Source organism: Carcharodon carcharias, chromosome X, assembly GCF_017639515.1.
Source record: "Carcharodon carcharias isolate sCarCar2 chromosome X, sCarCar2.pri, whole genome shotgun sequence".
Lineage (NCBI taxonomy): Eukaryota > Metazoa > Chordata > Chondrichthyes > Lamniformes > Lamnidae > Carcharodon > Carcharodon carcharias.
The window spans coordinates 13,947,726-13,963,958 of record NC_054507.1 but is presented as its reverse complement, the minus strand read 5'-3'; the positions used below and the strand labels follow the sequence as shown (position 1 = coordinate 13,963,958).

The 16,233-nt window shown below is 47.4% G+C and overlaps 1 protein-coding gene across 3 annotated transcripts in view; it reads right to left on the bottom strand.

Annotated features, from left to right (window-relative positions):
• Nucleotides 1–16,233, bottom strand: part of LOC121273233 (activin receptor type-1B-like) — a 151,916-nt gene that overhangs the window by 13,611 nt on the left and 122,072 nt on the right. For 2 of the 3 annotated variants that reach the window (XM_041180251.1, XM_041180252.1), the window contains 4 exons: nt 6,753–6,983; nt 3,514–3,762; nt 2,489–2,719; nt 1,445–1,612 (listed from right to left, as the gene is read on the bottom strand). In XM_041180251.1, the coding sequence (XP_041036185.1) occupies nt 1,445–1,612; nt 2,489–2,719; nt 3,514–3,762; nt 6,753–6,983 (879 nt within the window). The remainder of the gene's footprint in view (nt 1–1,444; nt 1,613–2,488; nt 2,720–3,513; nt 3,763–6,752; nt 6,984–16,233) is intronic. The other variant, XM_041180253.1, reaches the window with a different exon arrangement.

The following is a 16,233-nucleotide window of genomic DNA, read 5'->3' as shown; positions in this document are numbered from 1 at the left end:
GAGGATAGAATGTGAGAGATCAGCCAGGAGCACATTGGTACAGTCGATCTAGAGGTAATGAAGGCGCGGATGAGGGTTTCAGCAGCAGATGAGCTGAGGCAGGGGCAAAGTCACATGAGGTAGAAATCGGCAGTTTTGATGATGGCGCAGGTATGTGGTTGAAGCCTCATTTCAGGGCCTAGCATGACACCAAGGTTGTGAACAGACTTGTTTTCAGTGGCTTCAGCCTTCCCAATATTTAATTGGGGGAAATTTCTGTTCATCCAGTACTGGATGTTGGATAAACAGTCTGATAATTTACTAACAGTGGAGGAGTTGAGAGAGGTGGGGGTGAGGTAGAGCTGGCTGTCATCAGTGTACATGTGAAAACTAACACTGTGCTTTCGGATGGTGTCACTGAGGGGCAGCAAGTAGATGAGAAATAGGAGGGGGCCAAGGATAGATCCTTGGGGGACACCAGAGGTAACGCTGCAGGAGCAGGAAGAGAAGCCATTTCCAGTGATTCTCTGGCTCCGATTAGATCGATAAGAATGGAACCAGGTGAGAGCAGGTCCCACCCAGCTGGACGACAGTGGAGAGGTGTTGGGGGAGGATGGTGTGGTCAAACGGTGTCAAAGGCTGCAGACAGGTCGAGAAGGACGAGGAGGGAAAGTTTACCTGTGTCACACAGAATGACAATTGTGACTTTACAAAGGGCTGTTTTAATGCTGTGACAGGGATAGAAACCTGATTGGAGGCATATAAGCGCGGAGCTGCAAGAAAGATGGGCACAAATTCGGGAAATGACAACACATTCAAGGATTTGGGAAGGAGGTTGAGAGTAGGACAGCACTTTTGCAAGAGGTCGAAGGTGGGGTTTTGAGGAGGGAGTGATATAATTATTCCTGAGTAGAGAGAACTGTTAGCAATATTCCCTATCATGGTGGTAGCGGGACTGGGGGCTCCGGGAAGGGAAGTTGTACACATAGGGTGTCATTGGGACTTTACACTACACTATGGAGTCCAGCAGAGACTTCCTGCTCCTGCACCATTACCCCTGGTGTCTCCCAAGGATCTCATCCCCCTCCTATTTCTCATCTACATGCTGCCCCTCAACTAACAGTGTTAGTTTTCACATGTGGCTCAGTATCACATCTTGTCTGATTACATGCCTCACAGAAGGTGCTATAAGAATGTAAGTTGTTGTTGTACTCCCAGGGCCCCAGTCCTTTACTCTGATGGTGCGTTCACAAGGCCCTTACACCCATCCTGGGGTTTCAGCTGATCACGAGGGTGACTATTCTGCCACCAATACAAGGTTATCAGATTAAGCACATAAACATCCCGAGTTGCCTCACAGAATTAAAATGGTGTCAGTATAAAACAGCTAATGGGAGCTAGGTCTGTGACACATTTCCACACACGCACACACTTAACAGGGGAGGCATTATCACCCTTGACTTACCCTGAGTGCCCACGATCTCCATGTGCAGGTGTGCCAACCCACTGACAGCTGAGAGTGCCAGCTTGATCAGGCCTTCAATAGTGACTGTATACCTGTTCAGGTAGTCGAAGAGAGAGCCATGTTCGTGATAGTCAGACACTAACCATAGCTGTGTCCATGTTCCATTATCTGGAGCGTGGGCAGGAGGAGAAAATGGAAAAAAAGGTCAAAATAAAAGCAATGGAACATTTCTGCTCTGCACAAACCTTCTCCCATCCAACTGCATATCCTTTTATTCCTTTCTCCCTCATGTACTTGGCCCTCAAAAGCTCCTCATCCAAACAAACATCAGCATGGTGTCTAATACACCTGGAAACCCAACTCTGCACTCCTCGTGCACCTCCAATTTTGATCATCCCACCATTGACAGCCTTGCCTTCAGCAGCCAAGGCTCTGAAACTCTAGAATTCCCTCGCTAAACCCCTCTCTTCCCCTTTTAAGACACTGCTTCAAACATACTTGTTTGACCAAGCTTTTGGTCGCTTGTCCTAAAGTGTCTATGTGGCTCGATCTCAAATCCTGTCTGGTAACATACCTGTGAAGCATCTTGGGGCATTGGAGACACTATAAGTGCAAGTAGTCACTGCTGTTTGTTTAAACATATATAGTTGGGCCATATTTGATTTGTGTTATTTGTAAAATTTCAGGTGAAAGAGTAGTCGAATCCATTGAACAAATGGATTGGCTTTCCCCCTCAATTCCCATCGCAAAGAGCAGTTCAGGAATATAAGGCACCAATTTACAGCTACTTCTGTCTTGGTATTTCAGACAGCGGGAAAGCAATGGCTGTGCTGTGGACTCCAGCATCAGCTGCTCTTTCACTTGTGGTAGGACTGTCAACCCATGGGAGGCTTACAGCCATTCTGTCGATCACAGCTCTTTGCACGAGGACCTGAATCCCCTATCAGACGGAGGGGCTTCAGGAGCACTATCCTCTGGGCACAGACCCAACCCACACTGGAACCACCGCCGATGCAAAGCAAAACAACAAAACGATCGCCGTACCTTTATTGTCTGCTGCGATGAACCCCAAAATATTCTCGTGGCGCAACATGACTGTCTGGTAGATCTCCGCTTCCCTGAACCACGAGCGCTCTTCCCGGGAGGAGAATATTTTGACAGCAATGTCACCACCCCTCCATTTCCCTCGCCACACTTCCCCAAAACGGCCTTTTCCAATTATTTCTTGAAGGACAATGGTCCTCGCGATGGTGCGCTGTACGAATAGCGGCAAGCCTACCAGGAAAACAATCATTACCCATCAGTCGCCATGTAAAGTCTCAAACCTCTTGGAGTGGAGTGAACGATGGTTAACAAGTTCACCGTGTTAAGCTGGGAACAGTGGCACATGCGAATGACTAAAGTGCACTGGCAGTACTGGGCATCAGGAGAACTTGCCTACTCTGCCAAATTGCCTACAGTCATGAATGAGCTGATCATCTGCTTTATCAGCTCTGATGTTAGTGGAGGGATGAATATTGGCCAGAAAACTGGGGATGACTTCCTTTTCCAAATAGAGCCAGGGGGATCTTTTAAATCCGCTCGAGGGCCTCACAGTTTTACAACTTATCTGAAAGACAGCACCGCAGTGTAGCACTCCCTCAGGAAAATAGCTAGTATTCCTGTTCCAGGTCACCACCCTGAGATTCCACAGGGAGACAGGGAGGCTCAGGATAGTACCATCAACAGCCACAGTAGCCCCCCATGCCTTGCTGTCACCTAGGCTCACAAGCAAAGGGTTGACTGCAAGAGTCACCACCTCCAAGAGAGGTGGGAGTAGGCAAGGTGGGTGCAGGGGGGAAGCGGAAAAGAACCACAAGGCTTGCCATATGTAGAGTTGCATTCCAGTGATTGGAGTTGAAAATCTGCTTAATCAAACTGATAGTGCAAACAGAAGAGAATACTTTAATGCCAGGGAATCACTGAGAGGGGAATTGATCAAGTGGATCAGTCACCCATTCCCTGGTTTGAACACCAACCCCCCCCCCCCACGACTAACCACACCAACCCTGGTCAATCATAAGCCCTACCAGATCCAGATCCTGAGGTAGTCATGTCAAACATGAGGTCCTTCAACGACTTCCCCTCAGAGATGTACATGTGGTCACAGGACGGCTCCTCCATGTCCAGCTGGTTACGGTCATGGTAGGCTCGCTGGTGATGGTAATGACACAGGAACACGGTCACCATCAGCACCACGCACAGGAGAAACACTGGCCCAGCAATCACCGCTGCCAGTTCCACAGGACCCCAGCCGTCAAATGCATCGTCTTTTGGACCTGGAGGAGGGGGAAAAAAAAGCAAGAAGTCCGTCGATAAGATCAAACGTTCCAGGTTTAAAAATAAAAAATGGCCGCTCAGAGTTGCTAACCTTCAAACGGGACATTTCCCTCACTAAGCTTGACCAAGGCAAGTTGAAAATCAACAATGGCACTCTTACATCATTCCTTAGCATGGTCCTGGGAGAATATACCAGCAAAACCTACCATTGTGTCACTCTCCCACGTTTATATGTGAAGCCTGCTGCCAGTCTCCTGCAGGCCTACTCGGAGGCCATTTTGGCCTGTGGAGGCAGCTGACTGGGAGAGCTTGGTAAAAGTACACTGTGTGAACATTGGGTGGTTTATACTCAGGAGTGCCACAGATGGCGAATCAGGAGCTGCTTTTTTACTGTCCCAAGTGCCAATGGCTTCCAATAACCAGGACTTGCTCAACCAGCCACAGCACCGAAAGTTAACTTGCCAAACGTGCTCAGGCAAGCGGGAAGAGCTCATTCCAAAAGGAATAAGGCTAGGAGCTGCAGAGGAACATGGCTTCGCATACTTACCCCTCTAGGTATGATGCTGCTTCACATATAAAAATAAAAAAAGAGTGGCACCAACTGCAGATGGGTGGTTCACCTGTGCAATCAACAACACTCACTGAGGTGAAGCTGTGGACACCCAATGGCAGTAGGCCCACACTATCGAGGCTCAGCATAAAAGAACATCACAGCAGGGCAGCTTGAAACATTTCTTCAATGCAGGTGGCTTGGTGTTTGCGCACGCACACAGCACAGGCCCCGAGGCACCGCAACACATTAAAGCTTCGATCCAGAGCAGCAAAGAGGAGAAAACGGCACGTGGTGGTTTGTGTGTCTGCATTCGCCAGTCACCCCCCACCCCACAGGACCTATCGTTAAATATTTAAAACTAAAAGGGCAGGAAGTGGGCAGTAACGCACTTCCACCAACGACCTTCAGAAGGGCCCGGGACTACCTCTGTTTACTTCTCAAAAACTATTGCACTAAAATGTCAAACATCTCGAGTCAGCTTCCTGAAGCATTCAACTGAACAGGGAACCCTGGGGACGGAATACGAATTTGTGGTGGGCCCCACCATTCATTTGACCAATGCCTGCCATCTATAGCAATGGCATCCACCCTATAGCTGTGGCACCATGAGGCCCCCCCCACCACCGACAAACCAGTCTTTGAGACACTGGCAACTCAACCCTACTTGCACTTCCCGAATCGGTTTGCCCCTATGAATAGTCTCGGCCTAGAGGTTTGGCAAGAGCCCTATTGCCTTGTAGCTGAATAAGTCCTTAACTGAACACCACAACGTGTTGGCATCTGCAACTTGATATACATGTTAGTCCGAACATGGGAGATAAACTTTACATACGTCATGCCCTGCCCCATCTCCATAGCAACCACCTACATGGCCCACAACGACACAAGTTTGTCCATCCCTTCTCTAAGAAACCAAATTGGTCTCCCAATCTTAGCCCAGGCCCTGAACAAAAGTCAAATTCTTCGGTTTTGATTTCAAGAGGGGGAAAAAAATCCCATCAAGCTTTGCAGCAAGTACCTTGCAGATTATTGCAGTTCTGGCCAGTCCGCTTTGGGGGAGAAGTGCTGTCCCTTCCACTGCGAGTGCAGGCTGTGTTTTTTTTTTATAAAAGAGAAAGAACAATAAAAAAGGAAAAGAAACTGCCTTTATTTTGCGCCTCACCCCTCTCAGGGCTTCCTGAAGTGCTTCACAGCCAACGTGCTGCCTTAAAATGCATTTGCTGTTATTGCGCAGGCAAACGCAGCAACCATTTTGCGCACAGCAAGGGTTTTGCCAAACAGGAAGGAGATGAAGACACAGTTCTCTCAGTGGCATTGATTGGGAGCAGTGTTGGCCAGGACAGGAGCTCATTTCCCAGGATTAGCTCTTCCTTAAGTAGTGCATTAATACCTACCAGAACTGCTGAAACAAGTCAAGGCAGGCCTCAATTTAGTCACCTCACCCAAACAAAAAGTGCACAACACGTTATTGGACCCTAATGTGGTTATGCCCACAAACCAATACCACTTCTCAAGTTACAAAAACCTTGTTCTAATGGTGTAATGAGGAGTTACAATGCGGTGTACTACCTGTGCCTATATAACCCCAGGGCAGGTGCAGCATGACTTGGATGCAGAGCAAAGCTCCCTCTAATCTGCCCTGATAAAGGGGCCTCAGTGCCCAAACTGACGATGAGCCCCTTTGACTGTGCAGTGTACTTTTCCCTGGCCTGTGCTGGCGAGATTTCCAAGTTCGGCAACGAGCGAGAACCGGTTTTGTGCTGTGGTGCTTGTTCAAGACACTCTGGTCAACTGGAAACCAGGCTCCTGGGGTGAGGTCTAACCCACTGCACCACACAGATTCCACCCCCACCCTCCCCACCACCCTCAACTCAAAATATGGCCATTTACACATTGCCCAGGGAGGAACAAGACAACCCATTGACAGTGCATCAACAGCTTTTACATTTAGCATTAAGAGGTACCCACTTGGCCCTGCTGGTGCACAAACCTTAGGCAATTGGTGGCAACTCCAGTGGATGTACTAGATTGGGTTAACCAGGACCTTCCCCAGGCGAGTCTAAACAAGCGCACCCAAGTTGGCACTGCTGTTTGCAAGATCCTGTCCATCAGGCGCTGACGCACCCCCTCCCCAACTGTGTGGTTGAGGCAAAAAGCAGTTACAGATTGGCATGAAGGAGGGACAACTGAATGAGGAGACAATTGAAATAAGCCAGTCAGGCACACTGGTGGCTCAAGTGTGCAACCGCACTGCACAACGCAGATAACAACTCACACAGATCAGAAACCACCAGTTTCGAGCCCGGGTTCACCAATTTCAGAGAGGGGGAGCGGCAAGGACGTCAAAGTTGTCCACAGGACCCTGGGCTTGGGGGCGGGCGAGGGTGGGGCGGGCAAGCTGGGTAATAAATTACTGGTAGCTTCCCTGGTACCTACCTTCTGGAGGAGGTAACTCCAGGTTGTTGCAGAAGTCTTTATAACAGCAGATGGTAGTCACATACTCTTTGTTGCTCCGGCAGTAGATTGGTGGAACCAAGTCTTGGGGAGGCACGCACACTCGGATCTCGTGCTCAACGCCCCCAATTCTGGAGAGGGAGGCCAGGCATGCTCCGTCTGTCTCACAAGTTTGGTTTGTCTTCACACAATGCTTACAAAAGCACTTCAGCGCTTGAAAGAAGAAAAAAGAGGCTTTTAGACGCGAATAAATCAAAACGACTCCAATCCCACCCATCCAGGGCAGAGAGTCAACTGTGGACTAACAGCCATTTTAAGTCAGGAAACACAATTAGTTGCCTTTTACGCTGTAGCAAGGTTGTGAAACCTGTGGGATGCATTCAGCCGACACAATTGGGATAAACTTAACCGCTCCTCTTACAGCGGATTGTAACAAAGGCACAAATATTTCCTGGGTGTTCCCCGATATACTGCGAGCTCTCCAAACCAGCCCAGGAAACCCGCTGCAGATAGAGCTTCCCAGGTCAATACTGCAGTCGTTCGCATTCGCCCAAATTGTGTAGGCGCCGAGTCTTGCGAGCGTTGAGTTTGCGAGATTGCAATGTGGGAGCCTGCCTCTCGCAGGCTCCTCTTTAGCGCTGAAACACGGGAGAGATTGGTACACGAGACCTGGGCCCAGAGCCCACCACAGCGTAAAGCATCCCAAAACCAAACACCGGTGACTGTTCGTGGGTCAAGTCCACTGCCCTGCCAGTTTCGCCGAATTCAGTCAGGGCCTTACAATAGCTAGCCTTCTGCGACTGCACAAGAACTGTACACATCCAGGCTTCCCATTCTTGATCGCTATCCATTGATTTCAACTGGGGAGTGTATGTGTATTTCCTCCCCCCCACACGTCCCTCCAATCACATATGGGTAGCCTGTTGCCATCGACTCTGTAAACTCAACAGCTACTAGGCTATGCCAAGCAGATGGGAGATATGGAGCAGCAACAAATTAAACAAAAACCTACATCAGCCACAAAAGGGCTCAGTCAGTTTGGCAGAGTTACTGTCACCCTTTTTGGAGTCCTTCTCCTGCCTCATGTCATGGTGCCATCACAAGTCAATAAAGACAGCACTGGCATTGAGTGCCCACAGAACCATACCACATGTTGAGGTGCAGATCAGCCATGATCTCATTGAATAGTGGAACAGGCTAGAAGGGCTGAATGGCCTCTTCAGGTGGGCCGTTAAAAGATCCCCTACCACTACCCTGAAGTGAACTCTTCCTGGTGTCCTGACCAACAATCTTCCCTCAATGTCACCAAAAATAGATCAACTAGCTACTCATGGGATCTTGCTGTGTGGGTTTTGTTACTACATCTTTATGTAGTAGAGACTGCACTTTATATTTAAAAAACACTTTCTTTCTTGAAGTTCTTATCTTAAATAAAAAGCAAACTCATTTCATGTTGTAGTCAAGAGGAGGCGGTGGTGGTGGTATTGGCACTGGACTAGTGTTCCAGAGACCCAGGGTAATGCTCTGGGGACCCGGGTTCGAATCTCACCACAGCAGACGGTGGAATTTGAATCCAATAAAAACCTGGGATTAAAAGTCTAACAATGACCATGAAACCATTGTCGATTGTTGTAAAAACCCATCTGGTTCACTAATGTCCCTTTAGGGAAGGAATCTGCCATCTTTATCTGGTCTGGTGAAGCCAGGCTTGGTCTGTCATGTGATTCTAGACCCACAATGTGGTTGACTCTTAAAAATGAAGAAAGGCAATAAATGCTGGCCAGCAACGCCCACATCCAGTGAACGAATTAAAAAAAAAAAATCACTTGGTAGAAGAGAGAGAAAAAAAAAACATTGTCAAAGCTTTTCACCTTGCACTCATCAGGACAGATGCAATAATGCCAAATTTCAACAATTTATACTGCACGAGAAAAGGATGTTGATGAGTTAGCAAGTTGACTCTGACTGGTCAGGGTGTTGACAATGCAGGGAACTATTGTCCCGTACCCTTTTGTTTATTTCAAGAGACGCAATGCCCAGACATGTTCCTTTTGCCTGCGTGTGAATATACGTTCTAGCAAGCATAAGTGAGCCACATTGCGAGTGATAATCAAATTAGTTGTTTGTGTAATTCTTAGCATACAGTGAACATCCACCTGGCAAATCAAGAAGCTGGAGCCAAGCTGTCTTTCAACATAAGTCCAGGCTACTTTTCCCTTCGACATACATCCCCCACATACATGGTTCTTATATATGTACCACTAACCTCTCCCCAATTAGTATGAGCTGCTCTTAATCACAACTAGAGCATACACTCAATTGTCATATTACATCAGGGATCTCTCATTCTCCATGGCAACACCTCGGCCAGAGTCGACTTGCCAACCAATCAGCACCCTTTTCTCATGCAGTATAAATTGTTGCTCCCTTTGAAATTTGGTATTCTTGCGATTGTCCTGATAGAGTGCAAGACAAAAAAGCTTCCACAACTCATCTCTTTCAGCAACACATTTTTTTTTCCAACATTTGGTGTTGGAGGTGATAGAGCTGCTGCATTTATTCAATCGAGCTGAAGAGTACGCAGTCGGGTCTCACTGCGTCAGGTGGATGCAATGGAAAAAGTCCAGCAGCTATTAAAAAGGGAGCTTTTGCAATAGGACCAGCATGGCTCGATCTCATTCATCTGTACTAAGTAATGTCAATGCAAGGGTGTTCATTCTACTCCTCTGGGGCTACCCTCGGAGATCTCCTCAACTCCAGTCCCATTCTAGCTGGTGAAACTAGACATGGCACAGGGCACAAAACAGGATCCCACTTGCCACCCACTATGCCACACGCATGACAATGAAGGCAGATGGCATGTTGGCTTTTATTGCAAGGGGATCGGAGTACAAGAATAAAGAAATCTTGCTACAATTGTACTTTGGCAAGACCACATCTGGAATACTGTGTTCAGTTGTGCTCTCCATATTTAAGGAAGGATATACTTGTATTGGAGACCGTGCAGCAAGTTCACTAGGTTGGCTCCTGGGATGAGGTGGATGTCCTATGAGGAGAGACTGAGTAAACTGGGTCTATATTCTCTGTTTAGAAGAACGAGGGGTGATCTGATTGAAACCTACAAGATTCTGAAGGGGTTTGACAGGGTAGATACTGAGAGATTGTTTCCCCCTGACTGGGGAATCTGGAACACGGGGGCACAGTCTCAGGATAAGGGGCTGATCATTTAGGACTGAGGAGGAGGAGAAATTTCTTCACTCAAAGGGTTGTGAATCTTTGGAATTCTCTACCCCAGAGGGTTGTGGATGCTCCATTGATGAATACATTTAAGGCTGGGATAGACAGATTTTTGGTGTCTCAGGAAATTAAGTGATATGGGGAACTCTCTCCACTCAGGAAAGCTGTTGAGGCTGGTGGAGGCGGCAGGGGGCTGGCAATAAAAAATTTCAATCAAATTGATTTTGTTGGGTAAGAGCATTGGGGGCTAGGGAACCAAGGTGGGTAAACTGGAGTTAAGACACCAATCAGCTATGATCTGGTTGAATGGCAGATCAGACTCGAGGGGCTGAACTGTCTCCTCCTGTTCCTACGATTGATTCTCTTCACGTAAAACCAGTCAAAAGAAACTCAAGAAACGGGCAAGTTCGAATGAGGTAGACAGCTCCAGGAGTTGAAACTATGGGATTTACTCAGCAAGTTATCTTGCAAGTCACGCCCAGTCCCATGCTCAGAATGACCGCACGTCTTCGCACACTGCATTCAAGATGTCACTCAAAAATTCCAGGCAGGGCAACCTGGTGGCACAGTTGGCAAGCACCCAGTGGTAGTACCGGGTCACATAAACCAGGAGTCTCTGTTGCCTGCCAGTGGCGGAGCTAAACTGCAGTCAACGGTTAGCTTCAGAGTCCCAAGCAAGGGATTGGGGTGGAAAGAAAATGTAAAAAAAAAATTATCCCTTGATCACGGCCAGAGAGTATGCACACATGCAGGGTTAGACTCGATCACTAATGACAACATCAGCACTCCACCCCACCCCAACACACACTGATCAACTCAGCAATGAGTCCACAATCACTGCAAGGACATACCGCAAGTCAGGAGAGAGACATTGGACAATTGCCAGCATCTTGTGGAAATCAGCAGGGGAGGGGGGGCACGAGAAGAGACAGCAAGGGGGAGCCAGAGAGACAAGAGTGGGAGGGGGAAGAGAGAGGGCGTGGGAGGGGTTGGTGTGGAGCAGTGGGGAAGAGATAGAGATAGAGCAGGGAGGAGTGGGAGTGTGACAGTGAAAGAGGTTGGGGGATGTTAGGACAGGAAAAAAGGAGAAAACTGTGAGGGAGGGCGAGACACTAAAAAGGAATAAAAAATGAACAAGAGAAGAGGAAAGCTTTAAAAATTCAGTGAGTATAATACTACAGCAAAGTGTATTTATTGATCTTCAGGAATCAGTGTGAGCAATTGCCAGGGCAGTTTTCTTTCCTCAGGACACTAGAGAGATGGAGAAACACTGCAGTAACATCCTCATCCCCAAAACTAATCAGCAGACCAAAAGTCTGGGAAAGAAGTAGGCTTTAAAAGAATTTTTTCAAGGAGGGAAGAGAGGCGGAGCTCCAGAGTTTAGGACAGAAACAGGGCGATGAAAATAGAGGGATGTGCAAGAGGCCAGAATTTATAGGATTGCAGAGATTTCAGAGGGCTGTGGAGCTGGAGGTGGTTACAGAGAAACAGGGGGGTGGGGGGAAAAGCCCATTTGAAAACAAGGATGAGAATTTTTAAAAAGGAGGCCTTGCTGGAGTAGGCACCAATGTAGGTCAGCGAGCACAGCGGGCGATGGGTGAATGCTTGGGGGATCCTGTTGATTTGCAGAGCCCTAACTCCACCCATGAGCAGATAGCCAATGGTTACACTGCCTCCGCCCACCCATACTCTCTTTGAGGTGCTCACTGACTGAAAAGGGAAAGAACATTGCGAACCCATTACTGAAGCTCGTGAAGAGCACTAGCTCCTGCCTGCTGGCAATCGTCCAAATGACAGCAAAGAAAGTAGCTGAGCAAATAGCTTTTATCGTTTGAAATTTCAAGTTACAACAAGGCTGCCCCCGAGCTCTTGCTCCAGTCAGTCAGCGCTCCCTCCCAGTGCTATTTTGCGACTCTTTGCTGGAAAGTGAGGAAGATTAGATTCAACTGATGTGTTTCCTCACCTCCCCTATCCCACAGTCACAATCTCCCTGACCTGAGCAATAGCTGCTTTGGGAGTATTGGTGACCTGTGGAACTGAAATTCCAGCACCAGGGCTTCAGGCTGGATGTGGCAGGGAGAAGGATTCTAAAAACTTCTGCATATGAACTTTCAACTCATTGAGGTTCACTCAAACAAACGAGCTTTTGGTAACATATCCCATTCCCATCCCTTGAAAAGAGCATGTGGAGGCTCGTACCATTTTTGGTTTTATAAATAGGAGCGTAGGGTACAAGAGCAAAGAGGTCAAACGTAAATTCAGGGGAAAACAGAACTTGCATCTTCATGGTTTAGATGCCGCAGCTTGTTGGCGAGATCAGGAGAGCACTATAAGTCGCACCATCACCAACATTCATTAGTGTTACGTTTTCCCTGTTCCAAAGCAAAACCTGAAGTTATGCATCCAGCAACACCCACCCAATTCCAGTATCAGTTTGACATCGTCTCATTTCCCGTGCAGAGTGATAGGGCCAGCACGAACAAAATGGGCTGAACAGTCTCCCTCAGTGCCCTAAGTCTTTTGTGTGTTTCTATGACACCAATTTGGAATGTAAAAGTGTACAGGTTATTCACTAAAGGGATGGTTCCTTCCCATCCCAAACCGACACAGTCAGGGTCCACACATTTGAGGTTTCCTGGCTTGTTAGAAATCCTACCTCATGAGAAAGGTTAACAACAGACTGTGATTTTTCATAAAGGTCAGACCTCAGACAGCGTTCTCACAAGTTCAAACATTCTTTAAAAAAAAAAATCATGCATCTAGTTCAGCATCAGCTAGTCTCAATCAGGAGCACTCTAGTGATCAGCACCACTGACAGCACCTTCCAAACCCATGACCTCTACCACTTAGGAGGCCCTCTACCACCTAGAAGATGCATGGGAGCACCACCACCTAAGAGTTCCCCTCCAAGCCACTCACCACCCTGACTTGGAAATATATCACTGTTCCTTCACTGTCACTGGGTCAAAATCCTGGAACTCCCTCCCTAACAGCACTGTGGGTGTACCTACACCACATGGACTGCAGCGGTTCAAGAAGGCAGCTCACCACCATCTGCTGGGACAGGCAATAAATGTCAAACTTGTCTGCGATGCTCACGTTCAAAGAATTTTTTTATTTTAAAAAAAAACAAAGGGAGGTTGTGGGCTCAGGCTCCACTTCAATGCAATAAAACACTACCTAAATAAAACACATCCCTTAGGTGACGGGCTAAAGTCAGACACTGCCAAACTGTATAGGTAGATGGATGTAAAAGATCCCATGGAACTATTCAGATAAGAGAGATCCACTTAGTTCTGGTTAATTTTCCCTCCTACAACCAGCATCAAAAGATTAGTTATTCACTCCTTTCTTGTTAAGGGGCTGGCTACTGAGGTGAATGACTGCATTTTGAAGTGCTTCGAGGGATGTGATAAGGGATAATTGTACTGCTGGTATAAAGTCAGCTTGGACTTCTGTTGGAGTCTGTTACGTGTGTGCAGAGAGAGTAATCTGTAGCATACAATATAGCGCAGTGGACAATTGAGGTGATGAGTTAAGATCATTGCACAACATTGGACTCAAATCGGCTTCAGTGGATTTTATTTCCTCCAAAGCCAACAGTGACAGTGCTGCTGGGAAATTAATAAAAGACACAAGAAATACTTCAGCGCCTCAAGGGCTCCAACTATGTTGAGTTGATAGATGTTTCAATCATAAGAAACAGGAGCAAGAGTAGGCCATTCAGCCTCTCGAGCCTGCTCCCTATTCAATAAGATCATTGTTGTCATTTTACATCAAATTCACTTTCCTGCCCCAGCCAGTACTGGGTGAACAGAAATTTCCTCCAATCAAATATAGAGAAGACTGAAGCCATTGTTTTCGGCCCTCACTCCAAACTCCATTCTCTAACTACCCTCTCCAGCCCTTTCCCTGGCAAGGGTTTGAGATTAAGCCAATCTGTCCACAACCTCGATGTCACGTTTGATCCAAACTTGAGCTTCCAACCTCATGTTAGCGCCAAGACTGACTACTTCCACCTCCGTAACATCGCCCACTTACCCTCTCAACTCATCTGCTGCCGAAACCCTCATTTGTGCCTTTGTTACCTCTAGACTTGACTATTACAATTCACTTCTGGCTGGTCTCCCACATCCTACCCTCCGTAAACTTGAATTCATCCAAAACTTTGCTTCCTGTGCCTTAACCTGCAGCAAGTCCTGTTCCCCTATCACCCCTGGTCTTGCTGGCCTACACTGGCTCCTGGTCAAACAACACCTTGATTCCAAAGTCCCTCAATCATGTTTTCAAATCCCTCCATGGCCTCACCCTTCCCAATCTCTGTAATCTCCTCCAGCCCCACAACCCTCCGAGATATCTATGCTCCTCTAATTCTGGCCTTTTGTACATCCTGAATTCTAATCGCTCCACCATTGGTGGCCGTGCCTTCAGCTGCCTGGGTCCCAAACTCTGGAATTCCCTCCCTATCCCTCTCCACCTCTCTACCTCACTCTCCTCTTTTAAGACCCTCCTTAAAACCGACCTCTTTGACCAAGCGTTTGGTCACCTGACTTGATATCTTATGTGGCTCAGAGTCAGACTGTTTTATAATGCACCTGTGAAGCACCTTGGGATGTTTCATTCCATTAAAAAAGGTGCCGTATAAATAAATTGTTGTTAGCCCTTGATTCCCTCAAGAGTCAAAAAATCTATTGATCTCGGTCTTGAACATACTCGACTATTGGAATTCTCTACCTCAGAGAGGATGCTCAAAGGTTCACAACCTTATAGACAGTGAAGAAATTCCTTTCCATCTCAGTCAAAAATGGCCGACCCTTAACTGGAGACTCCGACATCTATTCTAAACTCTCCAGCTAGGTGGAAACAGCCTCTAGCAACTACCCCAACAGAATTTTATATATTCCGGTGAGATCACTTCTCATTCTTCTGAACTCCAGTTCAATCATTTCCATTTTCCCCTTCCCTGCTCTCTCATTGATCACTGGACTACATGGTCCCAGTGTATTATACGTTGCCCCCAAAAAACCACTTCTTCAGGTACAAGCCCAGGGTGGGGGAAACACACTTTCTCTGCTCACACATGCATTTTCCAGCAGGAATCAACGGGTAGAGATGATGAGGGGGAACAAAGGCTGATTTCAGCTCCTTTACCCCCACCACCCCCAACTCAAGAGGCACAGACGCTACATGCAGTAGCTCGACCATTGCCCTGGGAAAGCTACATCAGCAGAGCCAAACTGAGGAACAGAGAGCAAGCAGTTCATTCCTTTATTTATTATTAAAAAGATCGCAAGTTTAAGATTGTCCAAAAATCCCAAAAGGTTACTCACGACGAGCTTCCTTGAATTTGGATTCTGGGACTCAAGTGTTCATTAGCCAGCTTCTGGTACAGAAAGATCTGAATAATGCTATATAAATACAAATCCTCAAGGCATCCCAAAGCACATTCTGTTCAATTCGCTGCTTTTGAAATCTAGTCACTTGTTGTAATGCAGGGAGCGAAAAAAAAACTTGCATTATACAGCATTTTCCCCATGATCACCGGATGTCTCAAAAGCTACTTAACGGCCAATGAAGTACTTTGTGAGGCGTAGTCACTGTTGTAATGTAGGAAGTGCAGCAGCTAATTTAAGTACAGCAAACTCCCACAGAGAGCTGTTGGCAGCAGCAGTTGTCCCTCTATTCGAGCATGACGTCCATCGGGGTCTGCCATGGGTCTTCATGTGACTGAACAGGCTGATTCTTGACCCACAGGTCTTTGGGCATGTGAGGCAGGGCGTCCCATGGGGTAGTGGGATCCAGAGTGCAGGATTTGCTTCCTTTTCTTTCCCTCTCTTCTGGCGCTCTGCTTCACTGTTAAGACGCCGAGACTCAAAACGTGATGCAGCTTAATGGACAATTTGTCATCATTTTGAATGATTAGTAGCAAGCTCCTGCCAGTCATAAAGGTCAACAAAGCTCTCCTTGAAGCACAGCAGCAGAGCGTCTTTGAAGTGTTTTCTTTGTCCTCCTCTGGAACACTGGCCGTTTGGGAGCGGCGAAATCAGGACCTGGGGGTCGGGTGGAGGTGGGGGTGGGTGGGGAAGAGATGCTTTTCAGCCATCTGGCCACAGTGTCCAGTCTGTCGTAGTCGATTTTGAAGGGGCTTTGCTGGAATGCTGGTGGAGCTGGCTTCAAGAAGGACACTAGCGTTTGTTTGACGGGACCTCCTATTGAATCCGGAGGA